Genomic DNA, 24,937 nt, shown 5'->3' with positions numbered 1-24,937 from the left:
TGGCCTTACTGAAGTTCATCTAGACAACATCCACCACTTTACCCTCATCAATTTCCCTAATAACCTTTTCAAAAAATTCAAGATTAGTCAAACATGACCTTCTAATCACAAATCCATGCTAATTCTTCCTAATCCTACCCTATTTATCCAAATTCTTATATATATTATCTTAAGTATCCTTTCCATTTTGCCCACCACTGATGTCAAACAACGTTCTTGTTAAAACTCTACTCTTTTCTCACATCTTTGTCCTCCTGTTCACTTACCTCAGGGCTATTATCTATTCGTACCTGCGGGACAGCCCTCATGTAATGATTGAAATGGTACCAGGTATATCAACCTTCTACCTGAACATCGGTCGGTGGTTTGGAAAACTCATACATACACCTTGTCTTCAGGTTTAAAGGGTCCTTCCTCCTGGTCCACCTCTAACAGCTTTTACTTTACCTGTTCATAAATAGACTTGTATATCATAATTAACTGTTGCATATACTTCTTAAATTCTATCTCTAATTGTTCCAAACTCGGTCCCTTGTAAGGACCTCTCCATTGTGCCACTTACATAGGTCGGCCAATAAACATCTCATGTGGTGTTATGTGGGTTATTCGGTTAGTTTGCATGCAACATCTCTTCAGTGTCAATGGCAGGGCATCGATCCAATTCAACTTTGTAATTACACAAATCTTATTTATATTAACCTTCAATGTTCCATTTATTCTTTCCACCATGCCTGTGACTGCAGGTGTTACACACCCAAATCTGTGTTTTACTCTAAGGGCCTGTAGCGCCAACTTGACTACTCCCTAAATGAAAACAATTTGTTGTCAAAACTGATTTCTGTAGGTCTACCAAACCTCTTAATTACCTTATTCATCATAAACGACACGACAGTGTTCATACCTTAATCTATTCAGACTTACCCTAGACGTAACAACAACTTATCATCCTGTTCTGGCTGCTTCGTCTGCACTTTAATTTACCTTCTTATGTGCTTGACATTTAATGACAGCTAGTGCCCCTGACTTCAATATTGCTCTTATCAGGCCTAACTTTACTGCTAACTTTTGGTCTCCGTTGCTTTTCTCAAAGCCTTTCTATTTCCCTACTGCTCTAAACATATGACAAACTTCATAATCATATGCTTAGTCGGTATAAACTTCATCTTTCTCACTTTCCCTCATGTCACATACTTCTCTTAAAGCCTTAATTTCTGCCAACTGAGCTAAGCAAGGTTACAGGCTTCTAATTTAATTACCTTAAAGTCTAATTCATCCTTATACACCATTTCAAACCCTACATACTTGCTATTATGATCCCTTTTAACAATAAACATTCACAAACAAAACCTTTTTGTCTCCATCATTCAAAAGTTCTAACTGTAAAACATTATTTAGGCTTGTTTGTCCTTCTTCCTTCATTATCTTTCTTAATGACGTCACAATTTCAACATATTTTCCAATCTAGTCTGAACTATATCCTGCCTTTCCCAAGGTCATCATCCTCTGTCCTACATTCTGAAATATATATATTTTTTTTAGACTTACAATATCTCTCTCTCTCTCTCTCTTACATTGCTTCTCACTTGTGGAACAAACCAACAAATCATCCACATCATCAAAAACTTTCTAAGGGTACAACTTCCAAATCTGCCTTTATCATCTAATTAAAACATGGGGCTAGTATTCAAAACCCTACCTCATCCTAGCCTTTCTTGACATCCTCCTTTAAATCCCTCCCTCCCTTGGGGACACCAGTCCTGTTAGGGCTTATATCCAGATTAATTTCACTCCTGATAGGACTTTTTGAGGAAACGCTCCCCCAAAGACATTTATTATTGGCATGTAATTCTCTGGCCCTGCTTGGTTTTGTCATAGGACTCACTTGTGTCAGTTCATCACTTATTTCAGTCTTTTCAACCAGGTCCGTTGTTATTGACACCATTGTCTTTCTTTTTTCAGCTCTTTCTTTTTAAGTTCTTCCTGCTGGTTTGCAAGTCTTTTTCCTATCTTTCCGATATTTCTCAGAGACCAACTGATCGCTGAATCGGCGGTGGGAAATAAATGACAATCCCACCACCTCCTCCAATCTACTTGACTTTAAGAAGAATGACATCCACCACAGTAGTTCATAATATAATGTTCATTAACTGGTTACCTTCTATTTCTTGTTCATTTTCAACTCTCCACCTTTTCAGCTGGTTTTCCAGATAGGCTGCAGGATTATTTACCTCTCCTAGTGTATCTCCCCTTTATTCCTTGGGGTTCACCTTAAGTGGGTAACATTGTCTGAGGGCCTGCCATACCCTCTGCCTGACTGTGTCAAACAGCATGCCATTGCGCATCATTTTATCTTCAGTAGTTCTGTCAGTTTAGTGGTTCCTATCACTTTCACCAACAGTGCCTTCAAATCTCCCATAGCCAATAATCGTCCCACGTTCTCCTCCTCCAAAGCCCTAATCCATTTCCTCCCCCATCAGGGATATATAGGGTGAGGTATTTTTTTAGCCCTCTCAGTTTATGGGTGCCCCAAGGGATAATCTGTGTCTGTCCTTCTCTTTTCTTTTTAAAGCAGTCTCATCAATTTATCCCTATGCTTCCCACATTAATCCTTTCTGGTATGCCTTCTTTCTTATTCTAAACTAAATTTCTTGCTTCTCAAATATTCTAGCCTCCTTGCAAATTCATTCACCTTTCTTTTTAAATCTTCCACTGACTCCTCCTGCTTTATTACTTTCACACCTGTTGTTTCCTACTTCTGTTATCTCCTAACTGCCTCTCTCTTCTTTCTGTCTAAACTGCCTAAGTGTATCTAATTCCTTTCCTTTCCGCTTTTCCCACTTTTCCAACTTGAATGTTTACCATAAAACAACAAACCATACAAGCTGGTCATGTTTCATCAATTAACTTTACTGAAAAGAAATCTAAAAGAAACATCAGAAAAAACCAAACAACCTACATTTTCCAACTTCCCCTTTTAGGTTACGAGGATACAAACAGTTAACCGTTATCTTACAGCTGTTCGTAACCTTTCCCCATTGCTTCCAATTTATTTAAAGGAACATACACCTACCCACAGTGGAAATTTTTGATTCTTGATTTTGTTCTATTTTCTTTTATTTATTTATTAACCTTTTTCTCTGGTTGTTATGGAAACTTATTATCTATTTTATGTAAATCACTTTGGTGTCAATGCGAGTTGACCCAAAACGTGCTATATAAATAAAACTTTCTTACTTACTTACCCTTACAATGTGGTCTACAAATACAATAAACAAAATAATGATCACATATATAAACTTCCTCATTCATTCCAAACCGGTTTTTACACACAAATCACATTCGTTCCATTCTTACTTCAAAGAAATTATTCAATTTTTTACACGTATTAAAATTTCAAAATTAACATTTATATAATTCTTATCTCCCTCCCAAGCCAAAGTAGGATGATCCAATCCTCCAGCAGTCAGGTTCCCAAACGCTGTGATTGGACATTGATTCAGATCGTGACCAGTCAGACTCACCGTCACTCAAATTCTAACCACACCCCACTAAATCACAACCAATCAAAATCCTAGTCACTCAACATCTGACCACACACCACTCCCATTAATTTCCAGACAAAGGAAACACATTTATTTTCTGATCTCTCAGCTTAAAGAATGCTGAAAGCTTATCTCCACAAACAGTTAAGACACTCAGTCCTTAAACCATACACTATTATTATTGCTATTCTACTTTCTGCTATTCTACAATATTCTATCACTGTGTACACCTTCTGCCACGCATCTACCTCAAATTCGTATTTTGCCCGGATGACCCCTGGTCACCCAAGGCGTTGTCCACACAATACCTGCCTCGCCCGTGCAAAACCCCTGACTTCTCAGGGTGATAACCACGAGGTCTTAATACCTGCATTGCCCGTACAGACCCCTGACTTCTCAGGGCGGTAACCACAAGGTATTAATAAACTCTTAATACTATCACATTACTTTCTTATCACAACTATTATTACTCACCACACACAGCGCGGCCTTCTTGGACAATCCTCCCGGTCCTCCTTTTTAGAACAATTTAGTGCCAGATTCTTGGGTTGGAGAGACCTTCTAACTACCTAGGCACTTCTGTGTCCCCAATGGCTTATCATGAACAACAGGTTATTAGTCCAAATGAAGCGGAAATCCGCATAGTTTTTAGGTGGCCACCTTTGTCCTGTTGTCCTTAAGAGCCACATTAGGGGCTGGGAAGGCCCTGGGCTACTTATCTTTTAATTAATGGTCTCTTACCGACCCTGCTCGCAGCGCCAATTTGTCGTGGTTTACATGACTCAAATTAAAGATATATATGACGCAGACACGGAGAATTCTTCAAGAAGACAAGAAGCCTTTAATTTGCACAAATCTGGGCCTGGAACATTCAGAGATAGTACAGCTCGGCCACTCTCCAAAATGTTCACTGATCCATCCTTTCATGCAGCGTTTTATTGTAATTTCAGTTCTTATCTTTGGCTGCTTAGCACTCATGTTTTTACTAACTTTAACCTCGTACTGTCCTTGTCTTTTATCTCCAATCTCTGAGTTACCATAATGTTCTAGACTAAAGCAAAAATGAACTAAGCAATAACATGTTTTTGGGCCTTGACTTCTGAGCACACAAAAAAGCTGACATCTGCGAGCTTTACTGAATGTTTTTAAACATATTGGTAAGATTTAAGAAGTAACGTGTTTCTTCTATATACATTCTATATAACTTCTATAACAGCAGCCAAATCTTAGGCTTAGCAAAATCAACTGTTTGGAACATCATTAAGAAGGAAGAGAGCACTGGTGAGCTTACTAATCGCAAAGGGACTGGCAGGCCAAGGAAGATCTCCACAGCTGACGACAGAATTCCCTCTATAATAAAGAAAAATCCCCAAACACCTGTAAGACTGATCAGAAACACTCTTCAGGAGTCAGGTGTGGATTTGTCAATGACCACTGTCCGCAGAAGGCTTCATGAACAGAAATACAGAGGCTACACTGCAAGATGTAAACCACTGGTTAGCTGCAAAAATAGGACGGCCGGGTTACTGTTTGCCAAGAAGTACTGAAAAGAGCAACCACAGTTCTGGAAAAAGGTCTTGTGCACAGATGAGACGAGGATTAACATATCAGAGTGATGGCAAGAGCAAAGTATGGAGGAGAGAAGGAACTGCCCAAGATCCAAAGCATGCCACCTCATCTGTGAAACACGGTGGTGGGGGTGTTATGGCCTGGGCATGTATGGCTGCTGAAGGTGCTGGCTCATTTATCTTCATTGATGTTATAACTGCTGATGGTAGTAGCTTAATTAATTCTGAAGTGTATAGACACATCCTATCTGCTCAAGTTCAAACAAGTGCCTCAAAACTCATTGGCCGGTGGTTCATTCTACAGCAAGATAATGATCCCAAACATACTGCTAAAACAACAAAGGAGTTTTTCAAAACTAAACAACGGACAATTCTTGAGTGGCCAAGTCAATCACCCGATCTGAACCCAATTGAGCATGCCTTTTATATACTGAAGAGAAAACTGAAGGCGACTAGCCTCCAAAACAAGCATACGGTAAAGATGGCTGCAATACAGGCCTTGCAAAGCATCACCAGAGAAGACACCCAGCAACTGGTGATGTGCATGAATCGCAGACTTCAAGCAGTCATTGCATGCAAAGGATATGCAACAAAATACTAAATATGCCAGTCTGAAGAAGGGTTTCGGCCCGAAACGTCGCCTATTTCCTTCGCTCCATAGATGCTGCTGCACCCGCTGAGTTTCTCCAGCATTTTTGTGTACTAAATATGTCTACTTTCATTTACATGACATTGCTGTGTCCCAAACATTATGGTGCCCTGAAATGTGGGGACTGTGTATAAACACTGCTGTAATTTCTACATGATGAAGCCAAAATGTCTAAAAATGGCCATTATTAAAATCTGACAATGTGCATTTTAACCACATGTGATTGTTCTATTACAAATCTCAAATTGTGGATGAACAGAGGCAAATGAATAAATGATGGGTCTTTGTCCCTAACATTATGGAGGGCAATGTTGGTTACTAAAGAGGATTTTATCGGCTGGACTAAATATGTTGTTGATGTGTCAGTACTGCATGATTTGTCTATTTCTGGGGCATCTAAGCTTGTTTTTTTTAGTATTGCACCGTATTTAGATTTACTAAATTTATTCATTTTAATGCTGACATTAGATATTTCTTTCCAGGGTATAGGTTAGGGTATGTGGAATCAAAATGTAATGGATTATGGAGAGGGCTATTTTCTTTTAACGAGCTGTTTTTCAATTACATGTTGCATCCTGTATAAAAACACTGAACTGTGTTACTTATCGCCATTGAATTCAGCCACTCATAAGAAAGACTATGTAGCGAGTTCAAAAGGAGCCAAACAATTCATAAAGCACTCATGGATGTACGCAGCATTCTTTTTTATAGATTCTCTTGTTCACCATTATCCTTGTTCTTTTGCAATCACTCCTTCTGTTCTGCATCTTTTTTTGCAATTTAGTCAATGAACCACAATCCAGTTTACTGTAATTTTGAAATGAACTTTATATAATTTATCAATGCATATGTTTAATGGACTGAATTGGACAACAAAGCCATTTATATAATAACAGAACGGAGTTGGAAAGGAGGAAAGACAGTATTGCTATTGTAGATCAATTTTAATTCCTCTTCTTGTCCTTTCTTCTTCTGATAGTGTTTTTTCCCCTCTATTTCCCCCATTCCGCTCACTGCTCTTTTTCCTTCTCTCCCTCGCTCTGCTTTCCATTTTATGCAAACCTTCCTCACAAGGCTCCAAATGGATCTATCAGTTGCCTGACCAAGCTACCAGCACAGTTTATGACTGAACTTGCAGCACTGGTAGTTCCTTTAGGTGTAATCCTTAACGGCAGTTCTTTCCATTGTAAAGTGCTTACACATGCAGAACCTTACTGCAACATGCCACCTGTTTGAAGAAGGAACGGATACAAGTGCTTGGTGTCAGCAAGATGATCAAGCACCTTTTACTTTGTCAGGGAACAAGTAAACATTCTTCCGGCTTCATTCGGGAAGGTAAGTACAGTGGGTGTGATCAAGGAATGGTGGATAGTGTATGAGACAAGTTCTAACTCTCAAGATTTGTAATAAGTACTGAAAAATAGTAACACTTTTCAAATCAAAATCATTTGAGTGCTGGCCTGTTCCTAGTGTGCTGAAAAATGTGATTTGTTTTTTGATGTTTGTCATTTTCTAGATAACTTGGACTGCCCACACAGCAGGGGCGACTGTGGGGATTTCTCCACTGACTCCCGAAAGAATTGTCAGTTTCCTTCCACTGAGTCACATTGCAGCACAGATGATGGATCTGTGGATTCCAATGACGTTTGGAAGCACTGTCTACTTTGCACAGCCGGACGCACTCAAGGTAGGTTTTTCAAACTGACCTGACCCTCTTTGAAAAGTTAATTTTTTCTAATTTATGTAGCTAGTTTAATTTACTTTAGTATACAGATACAGCGTGGAAACAGGTCCTTTGGCCCACCAAGTCCACACCGACCAGCGATCCCCACACATTAACACTATCCTACACACACTAGGGACAATTTACACGTACCAGCCAATTAACCTACAAACCTGTACATCTTTGGAGTGTGGGAGGAAACTGAAGATCACGGAGAAAAATCACACAGTCAAGGGGAAAACTTACAAACTCTATACAGACAGCATCCATAAATGGGATTGAATCCGGGTCTCGCGCACTGCAAGCGCTGAAAGGCTGCAACTACTGCCAAAGATAGTTTAAAGATGTCAGAGAACGTAGGTTTCCCACGAAGGGTGGTGGGTGTATGGAATGGGCTGCTGGAAGATATAGCTGAGGAAGGTACAATCGTAATGTTTAAGAAACATTTATACAGGTACATAGCTAGGACAAGTTTAGAGAGATATGGGACAAACGGAGGCAGGTGGGACTAGTGTAGATGGGACATGTCGTTCGGCGTGGGCAAGTTGGGCCGAAGGACATGTTTCCACGCCGTATTACTCTATGTCTATGCATCGTGGAAACAGGCCTTTAGGTTCACCGTCCATCCTGACCGTTAATCACCTATTCACACTGGTTCTATTTTATTCCACTTTATACACACTCTGGCCAATTTTTTTTAAGAGACAAGTTAACTAACAAACCTGCATGTCTTTGGGACGAGGAAGGAAAATGGAGCACTCAGTGGAAATCCACACAGTCACATGGAGAGCATAAAAACTCCACACAGATAGCACCCGAGGTCACAATCAAATCTGGGTCTCTGGCGCAGTGAAGCAGCGGTTCTACCAGCTATGCCGCTGAATTTATATTAGGATTTATTTTGATTAAGAAAGGACTGCAGATGCTGGAAAAATTGAAGGTAGACAAAAATGCTAGAGAAACTCGGCGGGTGAGGCGAAGGAATAGGCGATGTTTCCGTTCGAGACCCTTCTTCAGACTGATGTGGGGGGCGGGAAAAAGAAAGGAAGAGGGGGAGACAGTGGGCTGTGGGAGAGCTGGGAAGGGGAGGGGAAGGAGGGAGAAAGCAAGGACTACTTGAAATTGGAGAAGTCAATGTTCATACCGCTGGGGTGTAAATTACCCAAGCGAAATATGAGGTGCTGTTCCTCCAATTTGCGGTGGAACCCACTCTGGCCATGGAGGAGGCCCAGGACAGGAAGCTCTGATTCGGAATGGGAGGGGGAGTTGAAGTGCTGAGCCACCGGGAGATCAGGTTGGTTAATGCGAACTGTGCGGAGGTGTTGGGCGAAGCAACTGCCAAGCCTATGCTTGGTTTCAACGATGTAGAGCAGTTGACACCTGGAACAGCGGATGCAATAGATGAGGTTGGAGGAGTTGCAGGTGAACCTCTGCCGCACCTGGAAAGACTGCTTGGGTCTTTGGATGAAGTCAAGGAGGGAGGTAAAGCATTTGCAAGGAAAAGTACTAGGGGAGGGGGTGGTTTGGGTGGGAAGGGATGTATTGACCAGGGAGTTACGGAGGGAGCAGTCTCTACGGAAAGCCGAAAGGGGAGGAGATGGGAAGATATGGCCAGTGGTGGGATCCGCTTGGTGGTGTTGAAAATGTCGGAGGATTATATGTTCTATGTGACGGCTGGTGGGGTGGAAGGTGAGGACAAGGGGGATGGCTTTGGACCTCCGTCTATGCTGCATCAGCACCCAGGATGAGGTGTTCCAAACCAGGGCATCGGAGATGTCCTCATTCTTTAGGGAACGGGAGTTCCCCTCTTCGACTATTGATGAGGTTCTCACCAGGGTCTCCTCTATCTCCCATAGCTCTGCTCTCACTCCCCATCCCCCCACTCGTAACAAGGACAGTCCCCCTTGTCCTCGGAGGTTTGTGAATCTTTCACACTCTCTGACTTCAGTGTAGATGAGTGTCACTCTTGCTATGAGTTATACTGTGCCTCCGCCCACTGGTTTAATAGAAAGCCCTTTTCCCTTTTCTCTCCCAGTCTTGAGCTGTATGTTAAGATGAAGTTACCTACGCTGTATTGCTAATAAAAGTCTTTGGATCCTAATCACTGTGTGTGAGTTAAGACAATCCAACATGGTGTCAGAAAACTCGGACTCACTCCTTGCCTAATTCTAATGCATTTATTTTAGTTTTTTTTGTCCAGTATATGTTTTACTATGGCTGCTGCTCTCAGAAAACCAGAAACTTTGGTGTTTGATGAAGACCTTGCCCAACGGTGGCGCATATTTGAAGAAGATTTCACCATTTATATAGAAGCGGCCACAGTTTAAGAATAAGGAGGAAGCCATTTAGAACGGAGACGAGGAACCACTTTTTCTCATAGAGAGTGGTGAGTCTGTGGAATTCTCTGCCTCAGAGGGCAGTGGAGGTGGGTTCTCTGGATGCTTTCAAGAGAGAGCTAGATAGGGCTCTTATAAATAGCTGCGTCGGGGGATATGGGGAGAAGGCAGGAACGGGGTACTGATTGGGGATGATCAGCCATGATCACATTGAATGGCGGTGCTGGCTCGAAGGGCCGAATGGCCTACTCCTGCACCTATTGTCTATTGGCTCACCTGGCTGCTGGTCCAAATGTTCGTGCCTCTATTCTCCTCAAACTAGCAGGCACAGAAGCTGCTCGGCGTGCCAGAAGATTTCATTATGAACAAGCTATATTTGATCTTGCTGGTGTCCAGATTGCTCCTGCTGAGTCCATCCGGGACCCCGATTGCCTGCTACGCAAATTCCGCCAGTTATGTGAGTTACGTACTAATCTAGTAATGGAGAGACATTTCTTTTTGCGAAGTCAGAGACATGGTGAACCGGTTGCAACATACGTTAGTGCTTTGAAACACATTAACAGTAGATGTGCCATTGGCGATTTTTTTGTGAGAGCCTAGTTCTGAACCGCCTGGTCTATGGTATTCGCAATGATAAATTACGTGATGAGTTGCTACGCGATACTAAACTCAATCTGGAGACTGCTGATAACCGTTGTCGCATTGCTGAAATGGCAGATGCGCATGCTAAATTCATGGGATATAGTCCCCACTCTGCTCATGATGTTAATTTTGCCAGCACACTTTATCAAGCCTCGCCAATCTCCTCAAGTGCCCGACAGGTTTGTCGCTAAACTCATAAACACTTGTGTTAATTGTAGGGGTTCGCATGTTGCTGTTCGTGACCGCCGCCCAGCTTATGGAAAGTTTTGTCACTTCTGTAAAAAAAGAAAACATTTTTTCCGATACTGCCGCTCATGTAGCAACAGAGTTCAAATAAGACAATCTGTCAATTCACTCGACCATGGGAACATGGACTCTGAGCGCTCCCAAACAGCTTCCACAGACTTGCTGTCAACTAACGAGGATCTTGATATGGATGTACATTCCCTCTTTGACTTGCCTCATGAACATCAAGATCCCAAGGCCACTTTGCTCGTTAATGGCAAAAGAAATCTGCTGAAAATCGACACAGGTGCTTGGTGTAATGTGATGTCTTTATCTGAATTGAAGCAAACATAAAAAACAGAGACTATGAATCCTACGGCTGCCTCCCTTCTTCCATTTGCAGGAGGTCCAGTGCATCCTAACGGTCAAGTCTAGTTACGATGTTGTCTTGACCCAAGTCTACAGCCTGAGTTTCTATCTTGTTCGTGAAAATGTGCTATCCCTGCTGGGTGTTAAGGCTTGTCATGACCTGGGACTGGTCACTTTCATTGCTTCTGTTTGTCATCTGCTTCAACTTGTGACTTTACTCAACAAATTCTGACACAATACAAAAATGTGTTTGACGACAAGCTGAGCAGGTTGGCCTGTCAAGTACACAATTACGATTAACCGAGGTACTTCCAGTTGTCCGTCCAGCACACAGGATTTCCCTTACGATGCGGGACCATGTCCAAAGTGAACTCGACAGAATGGTGTATCTGGGTGTAATTGTCCCCGTCGCTGACCCCTCGGGTTGGGTCTTGAACATGGTCGTGGCAACAAAGAAGAACAAGGATAAAATACGGATTTGCATCATTCTCAAGGTTAATGTTAATCCCATTAAACACAGCCATTAAATGACCACACTATCCCATGCGCACAGTGGACGAGATTGCAGAGCAGATGGCTGAAGTAACTGTATTCACAGTACTAGATGCCAAGAGTTCATTCTGGCAGATTCCGCTGGAACGCAACTCCTCCAAGTTAACTACCTTCAGCACATCGTTCGGGTGATACAGATTCCTTCGCATGCCTTTTGGCATAAGCTCTGCTAGTGAAGTATTTCAACCGGCTATGGAATAATTGTTTGCAGGTTACCCATGCTCCATTGTAGTAGATGATATCCTCGTTGCTGGACGAACCATCTAAGAACATGATGCTAATCTAACAAAGGTCCTGGACCGTGCCAATGCCGTCAACCTCAAGTTAAACCCTCAAAAATGCAAATTCAGAGTAAGTGAGGTGATCTATGGCTGGCCTGCTATGGCTGAATACATTCTCGAGAATGTGGCATCCAGTGCAGTGTGTAACAGCTTGGCACCTCATCAACAAAAGCAACCACTTCTCTCACACCCGGCTCCTGCACTCCCGTGATCTACCGTGGCAACTGACATATTTGAGTGGCATGGCAAGCAGTACCTGGTTCTTGTTGACTCGTATTCCGGCTGGTTTGACATCGATCTTCTAAGTGGTCCCACTTCTCACGGGGTAGTTCTAAAACTCAATCGTCATTTTGCAGACCACGGAGCCCCTTGTCAACTGCTATCTGATAACGGCAGTCAATTTACCAGCCAGCACTTCAAAGAATTTGCGGCATGCTGGGGTTTTCGCCACATCACCAGCAGCCCTGAATATCCTCAGTCAAATGGACTGGCTGAACGGGCTGTCAAGAGTGCCAAAGAATTAATGGAACGATCCCACATAGCTAATTCTGATGTGTACCTGGACCTGCTCAACCTACGCAACATCTCCGGCGACCCCATCTTGGGTTCACCTGCTCAATATTTATTGTCAAGGCAGACCTGAGCCACAGTGCCTGTAGCAGATCAGGCATTGATCCCGCAGGTAGTCCCACCGTCTGAAGTCCAGTCCAGGCTGCAACAAAAGCGTGACATTCCAAAACAGTGGTATGACAAAACAAGAAGGCTGCTGCCACCATTAACCGTGGTGCAGGTGGTTCGTTTGCAAACTGACAAAGGTCAAGACCGTTTCAGTGTGATTTCTGGAACTGCCTCTGAGCCACGCTCATATTTGGTCAGTGCTGATGGCGGCACCTACGGACGTAATAGGCAACATATCCTGCCTGTGAATGAGCCGGCTCCACCTCCGTATTATCCTGACCGTACAAGTGTACTTCCGTCCACGTCCAGCGGCATCAACAACCTGCTTCTGAAACAGTTACTTTGCCAATGGCGACGCCTCCTCGGCCTGCACCAGTCTCCTGTTTCATCACCGTTTCAATCTCCGCCACCAATTATACCAACGATTCTGTCCCCGGTGGCGAAGAACGAAAATGGTTTATATCGCACACGTGCTGGTTGTGTTTGCAAGCCCACAGTAAAGTACCCGGGTTACGTTTGACTTTCCTCCAACTTATTATCATTTACTATGCATGTCAATAGTTTTGTATTTACATTTAATTCTTTAAGAGGATGCAGATGAGTGTCACTCATGCTATGTCATACTGTTGCTCCGCCCACTGGTTTAATAGAAAGCCCTTTTCCCTTTTCTCTCCCAGTCTTGAGCTGTATATTAAGATGAAGTTACCTATGCGGTATTGCTAATAAAAGTCTTTGGATCCTAAACACTGTGTGTGAGTTATGACAATCCAACAATAAGGCTGCTCAAGGACAAGGTTATTTTTCCATCGATATGGCAAGACAGAGCCCATAGGGTTGGTGTGGACTCGGTGGGCCGAAAGGCCTGTTTCCATGCTGTATCTCTCAACTGAACTAAAGTAAAGTTAAGGATTTGCCTTAATCTTATTATGCAACAGGCTCCATCTACTCCTGTTACATCTTCCCTGTGTTCTTATAAAGCACTATCAGCAATCAATGTCTCCTGGTAGGCTGGCAATCGAGAAAACAAAGCATGGTTAAGCCCCTGTCCCACTGTACGAGGTAATTCACGAGTTCTCGCGAGTTTTCCCCTGATTCGAACTTGGAGAATGTCAGTAGCGGGTCCGTAGGAGTTCGTGGGTGTCTCGTGGCGGCTTATACGAGTAAAAACTAACATTTTTTTTCATCACAAGTATTTTTCTACTCATGGACATTTTTTACAGGGATGAAAAAAAGTTATGAGTTTACCGGATGTCCCGAGTACCTACCATTAGCATTACGAGCCGCTACGAGACATCTCCTCTCTGGACTTGCAATCTTCTAGTTTTTATTGTGGGTTCCTCCCTATGGCAATTTTTTTAGTAACCTGTAGCGAATGTAATGGTGTACTGGAACAATTGGTGAGGTTTCCAGTATTTTGCTAACTCTCTTAATGTGAGGCTGAAAATTATTGATGTTCTATTTTTATAGTCTACTTTAGTGGAAACTTTGAAAGATGTGCATCCTACTGCCTTTATGGGAGTGCCACGTGTTTGGGAGAAAATTGAGGAAACGCTGAAACAAATGGCTGCCAATTCATCACCTTTAAAAAGAAAGCTAGCTGCCTGGGCAAAGGTGAAAGGTCTACGAGCAAGTTATAATATAATGAACGGGTATGTTAACCCCCATCATGTCATTATTTAATATTATCACAACAGTAAATCAAGAGTGCTTTTGAGGACTGTGGCAGATGTTCGACCCCATCCATTATCCAATGTCAGCACTAATTATATTGGTTCTTCTGCTGGCAAACTGTGTCTCTGCCTAATATTTATCCTCACTCTGTTAATGTTACGTACATCCTTGCATGTGCTGATCTGCATACTTGGTAGTTTGTGCAAACAGAGGACAGCTGTTTTCAATGCAGAATCCTGGAGAGTAGCTAGATGCTAGATGCTCTGTAGATTTTATAATAGAGCAGAGAAAGAAAGTTCACATTTCTCAGCTTGGATTGGAGGCCTCCGTTTTGATGGAGGATCAGAATGGAATGCAAGAAGTGAACCCAGTGGCGCGAATGCCTCATCGTGCAAGAGACCCGGGTTCGATCTGTGTAGGAGTTTGCACGTTCTTCCTGTGACTGCGTGGATTTCCTCCAGGTGCTCCAGTTTCCTCCCACATTCCCAAGACATGTGGATTGTAGGCTAATTTGGCCTCTAAATTGTTACCTAATGTGTATAGTGTGGATGCAAAAGAAGGATAACAGAACTAATGTGATCAATGCTTGGCCTGAACTTGGTGGGCTGAAAGGCCTGTTCCATGCTGTATCTTTAAACTAAACTAAACTAAACTGGGAATATTACTTTTGCAACAGAATAAATGGAGGTGGGCTCAAGCAAGAATGCCAAATTTAGGAAGAGTTGCTCCATCAATGGAAAATTGTTTTTAAATGCCTTCCTTATTTGTTCACTGCTTCTGCTTAGGTATTGCCGAGCCTGTTTGAATTGTTGCCCCAACCTTGACCAACACTTCATCAATTCCCACACCCTGCCCGACCAAGCTTCCAACCTCATCGTTCCCCAGCCCCGCACGGCCCATTTTTACCTTCTCCCCAAAATCCACAAACCCGGCTCTCCCAGCAGACCCATTGTCTCTGCGTGTTCGTGCCCCACCGAACTCATCTCCACATACCTTGACTCCATCCTATCCCCCTTGGTCAAATCCCTCCCCACCTATGTTCTAGACACCTCAGACACTCTCCACCGCCTCCACGCATTCCACTCTCTGGGCCCTCACCCCCTCATCTTCACCATGGATGTCCGGTCACTCTACACCTCCATCCCCCACCAGGATGGCCTCGGAGCCCTCCGGTTCTTCCTCGACCAGAGGAGCAACCTATACCCAGCCACTGACACTCTCCACCGCTTAGCGGAGTTAGTCCTCACCCTCAACAACTTTACATTTGACTCCTCCCATTTCCTCCAAACACAAGGCGTAGCTATGGGCACACGCATGGGCCCCAGCTACGCCTGCCTCTTTGTCGGGTACGTTGAACAATCCTTGTTCGAGACGTACCAGGGCCCCATCCCCGACCTCTACCTCCGTTACATTGACGACTGCTTTTGGGCCACCTCCTGCACCTACACACAACTGACTGACTTCATCCACTTCACCACCAACTTCCATCCGGCACTCCAATACACCTGGACGATTTCCGACACTTCCCTACCATTCCTTGACCTCACCATCTCCATCGCAGGGGACAGACTCCTGACCGACATACATTACAAACCCACTGACTCACATGGCTATCTGGACTACACGTCTTCCCACCCTGCCCCCTGTAAAGACTCCATCCCCTACTCCCAATTCCTCCGCCTCCGCCGCATCTGTTCCCAGGATGAGACATTCCATACCAGGGCATTGGAAATGTCCTCGTTCTTCAGGGAACGGGGATTCCCCTCCGCCACCATAGATGAGGCTCACACCAGGGTCTCATCCATACCCCGTAACACTGCTCTCTCTCCCCATCCCCGCACTCGCAACAAGGGCAGAGTCCCTCTGGTCCTCACCTTTCACCCCACCAGCCGGCAAATACAACACATAATCCTCCGCCATTTCCGCCACCTCCAACGTGACCCCACCACTCGCCACATCTTCCCATCTCCCCCCATGTCTGCCTTCCGCAAAGACCGCTCCCTCCGCAACTCCCTCGTCAATTCTTCCCTTCCCTCCCGCACCACCCCCTCCCCGGGCACTTTCCGTTGCAACCGCAAGAAATGCAACACCTGTCCCTTCACCTCCCCCCTCGACTCCATTCAAGGACCCAAGCAGTCGTTCCAGGTGCGACAAAGGTTCACCTGTATCTCCTCCAACCTCATCTACTGCATCCGCTGCTCTAGATGTCAGCTGATTTACATCGGGGAGACCAAGCGTAGGTTGGGCGATCGTTTCGCCGAACACCTCCGCTCAGTCCGCAATAACCTACCTGAACTCCCGGTGGCTCAGCACTTCAACTCCCCCTCCCATTCCCAATCCGACCTCTCTGTCCTGGGTCTCCTCCATTGCCAGAGTGAGCAACAGCGGAAATTGGAGGAACAGCATCTCATATTCCGTCTGGGGACCTTGCGTCCGTATGGCATTAACATTGAATTCTCCCAATTTTGCTAGCCCTTGCTGTCTCCTCCCCTTCCTTAACCCTCTAGCTGTCTCCTCCCACCCTCCCGTCCGCCCGCCCTCGGGCTCCTCCTCCTCCTCCCCTTTTCCTTCTTTCTTCCCCCCCCCCACCCCCCATCAGTCTGAAGAAGGGTTTCGGCCGAAATGTCGCCTATTTCCTTCGCTCCATAGATGCTGCTGCACCCGCTGAGTTTCCCCAGCAATTTTGTGTACCTTGACCAAGATAGTTTCCCCTCCATTGCAATAAATGTTATGAACTGAATTTAAAAGCCCTTGCCTAAATCACGATTTTCCCCCCATTTTCTATATGAATATGCACTGTGGAATGAAATAAGTGATCTTTTGCATCAAGAGTCAAGAGTGTTTTATTGTCATATGTCCCGGACGGGGCAATGAAATTCTTACTTGCTTAATCTTTCTTAATGTTACAGAATAGATTCAACACCTTGGGGATACGCCCTGGCAAATAAACTGGTGTTTCGGAAAGTACGTAATGCCCTGGGTCTGGACCACTGTACGAGGTGCTTTACGGGAGCTGCACCTATCTCCAAAGCAACACTGGATTTCTTCCTGAGTCTCCGTATCACAATTTGTGAACTGTATGGAATGAGTGAAAGTAGTGGTCCACACACTATCTCTTATCCAGAATCATTTAGAGTAACAAGGTCTGTGTTTAGTTATGCCTATGTAATTAAGCTTACCGGGGGCAGTATTTAAGAATCATAGATTTGTACTACACAGAAATGGGCCCTTCAGCCCATCATTTACATGCCCACCTTTTTTGCTCTGCCACACTTAGCCATTTGTCTGCATTAGAACCTTATCCTCCTATGCCTTGGTTAGTTAAGTGTCTGTCCAAATGTCTCTTAAACATGGTATCTGAATCTGCCACAATCTCTCGCATCAAATTCCATATATCAACCACTATAATGGCAGTTTTTATAAATGTTCTCAAAGTTCAACTTCGATAGCCATTAATTATCAGGGACGATTTGGAGGTATAGCCTAACGCACTCATGACACGCATAAGGCAGCAAAGATGAATCTTCCAGATGTCGTTTCTTGATTAATTGCTTTTTTATTGAAGTAATACACAACAAAGAAATTTCATAACTTTACGTTTTTAATCGCTGTTCCATTCACATCATATAAATCACATAAAAGCTTCTTATAAAGGTATGTCATCTCGTAACATGTGTGTGTCATGATCATGGTAGAAAACTTTTTTCTCATTCTCCGACACCAAATTGAAACTTCTAATCTGAGAGTCTGCGCCAGACTCCTCTAACAAAAGAACCCTCCCCTACTACATATCAAATCCCACCTACAAAAGTACAGGCAGATAAAAACTAAAACTAAAAATATCAGATATGATAATGATACTGATAACCATTGGCTCCTACATACTGGCCCTTAATTGTTCTGACTATATAACGAGGCAATTACCAATAAACATTAAAAAAAGGAGCTATAAAAGCTTAACATATCTCAAAAAAACAAAAGTAATAAGTATTATACATTTGCATTCAGACTTCTTCAGCGATTCTTTCTTCTTCACCTTCTAGAAGCGGACATATCTTGGTTATTGTCTTACCAAGACATTGTTCTTAGCCTGAAGTCGTACTGTACACAACACATTTTTTTATTATCTTTCTTGCAGCAGAATTAGCTTTAATAATCCAATATTTCTTACGAAGTTGCAACAGCGTGTCGTTCCTTCCTCCATGTCCAATCCGTTCATGAATATGTCATAACAATAATGTTGAAATATGAAAGTCCGAGAGAATAATAGGATGCTTAGCCTCTTCAGGCATTGCTAGTCTATTCAGGCGACCACCTACTCTCAGAAGTCCTTCCTCCAATACCAGATCAGGTTTATACAAATGACTGTTTCTTTTGACACCATGTACCCCAGCTTCTAACGTCAATATTTCTTCTTTGTATCTTTGTCTTGGACAGAAATAAATAATTGCGTTTTCTGCCATTAAGACGTAAACCCTGTCCACAATACGATGCCTTAAAAACTTGCATCTTATTTCAACCTTTCCCTTTAGTTTTTCAGGAACTTCTTCAGAAATATGTTCAGCAATCTCTTTCCTTTTTCGAGCAAATAGCAATAACTCTGTTTTAGCTTTAAGAACCAAAGCTACCACAGTCACCAACTTATTCCATGATGAAAAATGTGTTATTAAGTCATTTGTTATGTTCAATGAATCTTTAGCAATAACATTCACTGTGACATCATGTTTAATTTCTGGATCATTAGCAGAGATTTCAACTCCCAGCTCATGCTTTGTCCATTCTCTGTCTGGTTTGCAGAGAAATTCTGGTCCATTGATCCATCTCTTATTGCTTAAGAAGCGATCTGCTGTTAATCCTCTAGAAGCTTCATCCGCAGGATTTTCCTGCGTATTAACATATTTCTGATAGACAATAGACGGTTAGGTGCACGAGCAGGCCATTTGGCCCTTCGAGCCAGCACCGCCATTCAATGTGATCATGGCTGATCATCCCCAATCATTACCCTGTTCCTGCCTTCTCTCCATATCCCTGACTCTGCTATTTTTAAGAGCCCTATCTAGCTCTCTCTTGAAAGCATCCAGAGAACCTGCCTCCACTGCCCTCTGAGGCAGAGAATTCCCCAGACGGTGATACATTAGTAGCATTACCTAAGAGATTCTGTTTGCTACAAATGTTAGAAAACGCTTGTTCTCATTGTTAAAGTATTTAAGCACTGTAGCACATCCGTCCTGAAGATAGATTTCTCCAGCTGAAGCTGCAGTTTTGCAGCATTATGTCAACTTTAACAGCTAAGAATGCGGCAGTAAGTTCCATTCTGGGAATCTGGGAAACGCCATTCTGGGAATCGTCATTTGTTCAATGGTGCCACTCTGGCCTTTCCCATCAAGAATGCATCATGTATGTAATGAGCTGAGTCGAACACATATCATGATACATCACATGCTTATTAAATCTACTTACAGCATAGATCTGCAGGACATTACATTTCCTAGCAGCTACTCGTACTAACTAGCGTAGGCAAGCTCTTGATAATATAAAGCGCATAATAGGCGGAGTCACTACTAACAAGCACTATAATTGGCTAGTATGAAATAGCCAATCTACATCTTTCCTTGTAGAAACTAAAGAAGCATCGGTGGCTAAGCAATATAGGTGGAACATTAATAACACATTAGGGGAAGTTTGTAAAATTACGCAAAATCACGGTATCTAATGGGTCGCCTGCAAACCTGTGTGTGGTACGAATTCGCCTCACCTTCTTTCACCGGAGAAGACACCTGGGAGGGAATTGGGGAAACAACCGGGGACCCGACACGCCGGGAAGGTGATGAGAAAGGCGAGCTAGTCACCAAACGCCGCAGTGGAAACGTTCGCTGATAGTGGGGCCGCGGGACCGACCGTGGGAGGGTATACGAAACGCGAGACATCTGGATACGGACTCGCAGGACGCCGTTCCTTCACTGGAAGGATATGCTGATGGTTGCGTCTGTAGATTACTCCGCTTCATAAGATAAGAGCGCGGTTCTTTGGCAGGGCCGTAGACGTGACCCAGACAGGCATGGTGGTCTGGAAACGAACCACTTGTCCACGTGCGAGCGTTTAAGTGGCTTGCTGGATTGGTCAAAGAAACGTTTCTGTGTGTCACTTTTGAATTGTAGTTGTTTCTGGACTGCAGGCGGGGAATACGTCTGATTTTACAAGGTAGGACCGCTCCGTAAGTTGTTTTGAGCTTCGGACAGCGCGTTCGGTGAGTCCGTTGGACAGCGGGAACTCAGGGCTGCTGGTAATATGTCGAAAGCCCCATTGTTTTGCAAAGTTTTTGAAAGCTTGGTTGGTGAATTGTCTACCATTGTCGGACAGAATATGTGCAGGGGAGTCGTGTACGGAGAGGTGACTCTGCAACTTCTCGATAACCGCTTCAGAAGTAATGGTTTGAAGTAAGTCAATTTTGAACCAGCCCGATTAATAGTCAACAAGAACCAGATAGTGTTTCCCATGCCATTGGAATATGTCAGTGGCTAACGTGGACCACGGGAGAGGAGGGACCGGGTGCGGCAGTAAAGGCTGCTTTTGCTGAGGTGGTGTCAGGCTTTTGCAGACGGCGCAAACTTCGTTTTTTTCATGTATGTACTTGGTCATACCAGGCCAGTAAAACATGCTTAATGCCCTTTGTAGGGTTGCCTCCACGCCGGGGTGGCCCCTGTGGACGGTGTTGAAGTACTTGGCCCGGAGGACAGCTGGGACTACTGCCTTGTGGCAGTTAACTATAATCCCATCCTGTAATACCAATTCGTCGCGAACCAGGAAGTATGGGCGGATTGTGTGCGGGATGTTGTGTTTTTTATCTGGCCAGCCATGCCGGATGACTGCAGACAGCAATTATAAAGTCTCATCAGCAGCCGTGTGTTCTATTAGGCTGCTTAGGCAATCAGTCGGAACATACGATACCTTCATTACTGAGAATTGGTTCTGTTCAGAGAATTGTTGTTCGTTGGTTTTGCGTGTATTAGCTATGTGCATGTCGTTGCCTTGCTTATAGACCATGTTGAAATCAAATCGCTGCAGTTGCATCATCATTCATTGTAGTCGTGCTGGGGCAGCGTGGAAGGGTTTGTTCAAAATAGTTACCAGTTTCTATAGTCACAGACTTACCAAAGATAAAGTCCTTGAATTTCGTGCAGGCGAAAACCACTGCGAGCAATTCTTTTTGGGCGTAACGTTGTTCAGTGTTAGTTAGTGTGCGAGAGGAGTAAGAAACAGGCTTGCAGTCGCCAACGGTAGTGGTCTGCAGGCACGCAGCACCAAGTCCGTACTGGGACGCATCGCAGGTGAGCGTTACTGGTAACTCCAAAGCAAAGTAGATGAGAGAGGAGGTGCGCTAGCCAGCTGCAATTTGAGTGTCAAAAGCTCTTTGGTGCTGTGGATACCAGGACCATGCAGCGTCCTTGTGTGTAAGTTCTCGCAGGGGGGCAGATATGTCGCTGAGGTTGGGAATAAATTTTCCCAGATAGTTGATTATTCCAAGGAACCTTTGTAGGCTCACGTCGTCAGCAGGAACCGGCAGTTCGTTATTAGCAGCAGCCTTTGACTGGTCTGGTCTGAGACCATCACTTGTGAAAACATGTCCGACGTAAGTAACTTCTGGAACTCGAAACTTCAGGGGATTGAGTATGAGCTGAATGTCTTTGGCACGGTCAAGTACTTCTTTCAGGTTAGCGTCATGTTCAGCCAAGTCGAGTCCGTAAACGAGAATGTCATTAATATGGCGCATGGGTACTCAGCAAACAGTTGTTCCATCGTGCGCTGGAAAACTTCGCTGGCGGAGTTGATTCCAAAGAGCATTCTCAGAAATTTGTATCGGCCAAAGGGGGTGCCGAACGTAGTGAGATTGGACGAGTCTGGGTCCAGTGGAATCTGCCAAAACGAGTCTTTGGCATCCAGAACGGAGAATACTGATGCGTTGCCTATCCGAGCAGCAACATCCTCTAATGTTCGCATTGGGTCATCTGGGCGTTTGATGGCAGTGTTAAGATCTCTGGGGTTTATGCAGATATGGATCTCCTCCTTGTTTTTCTTCGTTGCGACCACCATGGTGGAAACCCAGTCAGATGGGTCAGTAACTTCAGCAATAACACCCATGGAGACCATCTGCTTGAGTTCATTGTGTACTCTGTCACGCATGGCATGCGGAACACGATGTGGTACTCTGACCACAGGAGTGACGTTGGGATCGATAACAATGTGGTATTTGATAGGCAACTTGCCAAGCTTGTCGTTAAACAGATCTTTATATTGAGAGAGTACCTGTTGAGTGGGTCCGTCAGCGAGAAAGAGTTGATGGACAGCGCAGCCAAAGTATACCAGGCCTAGATCGTGGCATGCATTGATACGGAGCTGAGTCTCTGAATCCCCCTTAACAATATAAAACTTTAAGGTACGGGTCTGCTCTTTAAATCAGTTTGTCCAAGAGGGTGTAGAACATCTCCCTTTAAATCGCACTTTAAATCAGTTTGTCCAAGAGGGTGTAGAACATCTCCCCGGTAAGCCCGAATCGTGGCTGAGGCCGTTTCAATACGTTCAGCATTACGAATGTTTTTAAACTCTGATAACGGGATGACGTTGCAATTCACGCCAGTATCAACCTTTGCAATCAAAGGCCTGTTATTCACAAACATTATTACCTCAGGGTCAATTTGCTCATTAGATAAACGGAGGAGAGAGTGGATGGCAGAACTGGTATCTGTACTTTCTGAGAATGGAACAGGGGATGGCAAGTCAGGCTCTTGGAAGTCATTATCAGCAAGCTCATGTTGTAGCATGTGCAGGCTCGTCCTTGAAGCTGCGTGAGTCACACGGGAACAGCAGCATCGAGCAAAGTGGTTTAACTTCTTGCAGAAATTACAAGCTTTACCATAAGCAACGCAGAACTGCCGATCCGTAGTATGAAAATAGCTGCAATTTTGACATCGAACAGACCTTGTATGGGTGTTACGAGAGGATGTGTCTGTAAGATTAACACGATGCTGTGAACGGTGACCGGAAGGCACAGACTCAGTGTGGGAAGATCTCAGCAATCTGACAGGCATGCTCTGCTTGACTAAGGGTTAGGTCAGTATTACGAAGAAGTTCACCTCGTAACTTGCTATCAAGCATTCCTCCAACAAGTTTGTCACGGATGAGTTCATTGCACAGATCTCGAAATTGGCAGCGTGCAGCCATTTGTTTTAAGTCACTGATAAAATGTTCAATCGGTTCACAAACCTGTTGCATACGAGCATAAAACTTGGTCTGTTCAATAATGTAGTTCGGGGGCAGGTCACACAACTGCCTGAACTTTGCAAGTAAGACGGCAGGGTCGTCAATCATCTCAGCAGGCACCAGGACCTGACCATTAGCATCCAGAACAGCAGGCTCAAATGTGAAATTTTCGGCACGGTTCATTACCTCAGGTCCGGCTAAGTTGAGCAATACAGAAGCACGCACATCGGGAGGGTCATTGCGATGAATGATGCGAGCATAATGAGTGTAGTCGCGCTCGAAAAGACGCCAGCGTTCAGCAATGTCAGTCGAAGGTCAGAGGACTAGGACGGCGACACGAATTTGCCATGATGGATATAGTAGACACATAAACTAATTTTTAAAAAAAAAACCCCGATAAACATGAACGTGGTGGGCAAGATTCACTTTCTGACACCATGTAATGAGCTGATTCAAACACATATCAAAATACAACACATGTTTATGAAATCTACTTACAGCATAGATCTGCGTAGATCTACACAGAGCTTACGTAGAGTTTGAAGACGCAGTAACAAGGAGAAGCGGGAAGAAGCACTGATTGGCTCAAGCCCGTGTGGGAGTTCTACCCTCTAGGGGCGCTGCACTGGCAGCAGCCTCTACCTACAGCCTGTCTGTTATTTCAATCTTTTTTTAATTTTTAGTTAGTCTAAAGTTTTGTGTTGGGGGAAACTTTAACATTTCTATGTGGGGAGGGAGGCAGGGGAAGGGGGAAACCGTCTCCCAGTCTCTTCCTGGCAGGGACGCGATTATTTCTCCGAGTCGCGTCCTCGCCACCCACCTCACGGCCTACCAGCTGGATCGGAGCGGCCTTTCCTGCCGGGGACCGGGAACCGGACCTGGGCTGCTACAGCGGCGGCGCAGCGCTGGAGTCACCACGGAGCGGGCGATGCCTACCTGGGTCTCCGTTTGGAGCTCCGGAGCGTTGGGCCGCTGCTCCAACATTGTGGAGCTCTGGTGCCGAGAACTTCCAACGCGGGCGGCGCTGAACAACATCGTGGAGTCCTGTGGCGCCTTGCAGAGGGCCTACAGCAGCAGTCTCCACCCGGCGCGGCCTGCGGACTTTGGAAGCCGCCGACTCCGGTAGGAGGGGGCCGACTCTGGTGTCCACGCCACTGAGGACGTCCCGCAGCCCCGACGTCGGACTTGTATCACCCCGGCGAGCGGGCCTGAACATCGGGCCGCCCATAGCGGCAACTGCGGAGGGCTTGGGGAGGCCCTGACCACGGGGAACAGTGGAGGAAGAGACTGACTTTGGTGCCTTCCCACACAGTGGGAAACTTTGATTCTGCTGTGTGGGGATGTTTTATGTCAAATTCTATCGTATGTTGTGTCCTTTATTTTTATTGTATGGCTGTATGGGAATTTCATTTCACTGTGCCATCTGGCACATGTGACGAATTA

General features: G+C 44.5%; 1 protein-coding gene across 1 annotated transcript in view; it reads left to right on the top strand.

Annotated features, from left to right (window-relative positions):
• Nucleotides 1–24,937, top strand: part of LOC116979725 (long-chain-fatty-acid--CoA ligase ACSBG2-like) — a 164,467-nt gene that overhangs the window by 99,391 nt on the left and 40,139 nt on the right. The window contains exons 9-11 of the mRNA XM_033031464.1: nt 7,276–7,446; nt 14,033–14,214; nt 17,146–17,379. Of these exons, the coding sequence (XP_032887355.1) occupies nt 7,276–7,446; nt 14,033–14,214; nt 17,146–17,379 (587 nt within the window). The remainder of the gene's footprint in view (nt 1–7,275; nt 7,447–14,032; nt 14,215–17,145; nt 17,380–24,937) is intronic.

The sequence above is a fragment of the Amblyraja radiata genome, chromosome 1, assembly GCF_010909765.2.
Source record: "Amblyraja radiata isolate CabotCenter1 chromosome 1, sAmbRad1.1.pri, whole genome shotgun sequence".
NCBI classification, from domain to species: Eukaryota; Metazoa; Chordata; class Chondrichthyes; order Rajiformes; family Rajidae; genus Amblyraja; species Amblyraja radiata.
This window is presented reverse-complemented; position numbering and strand designations above follow the sequence as displayed.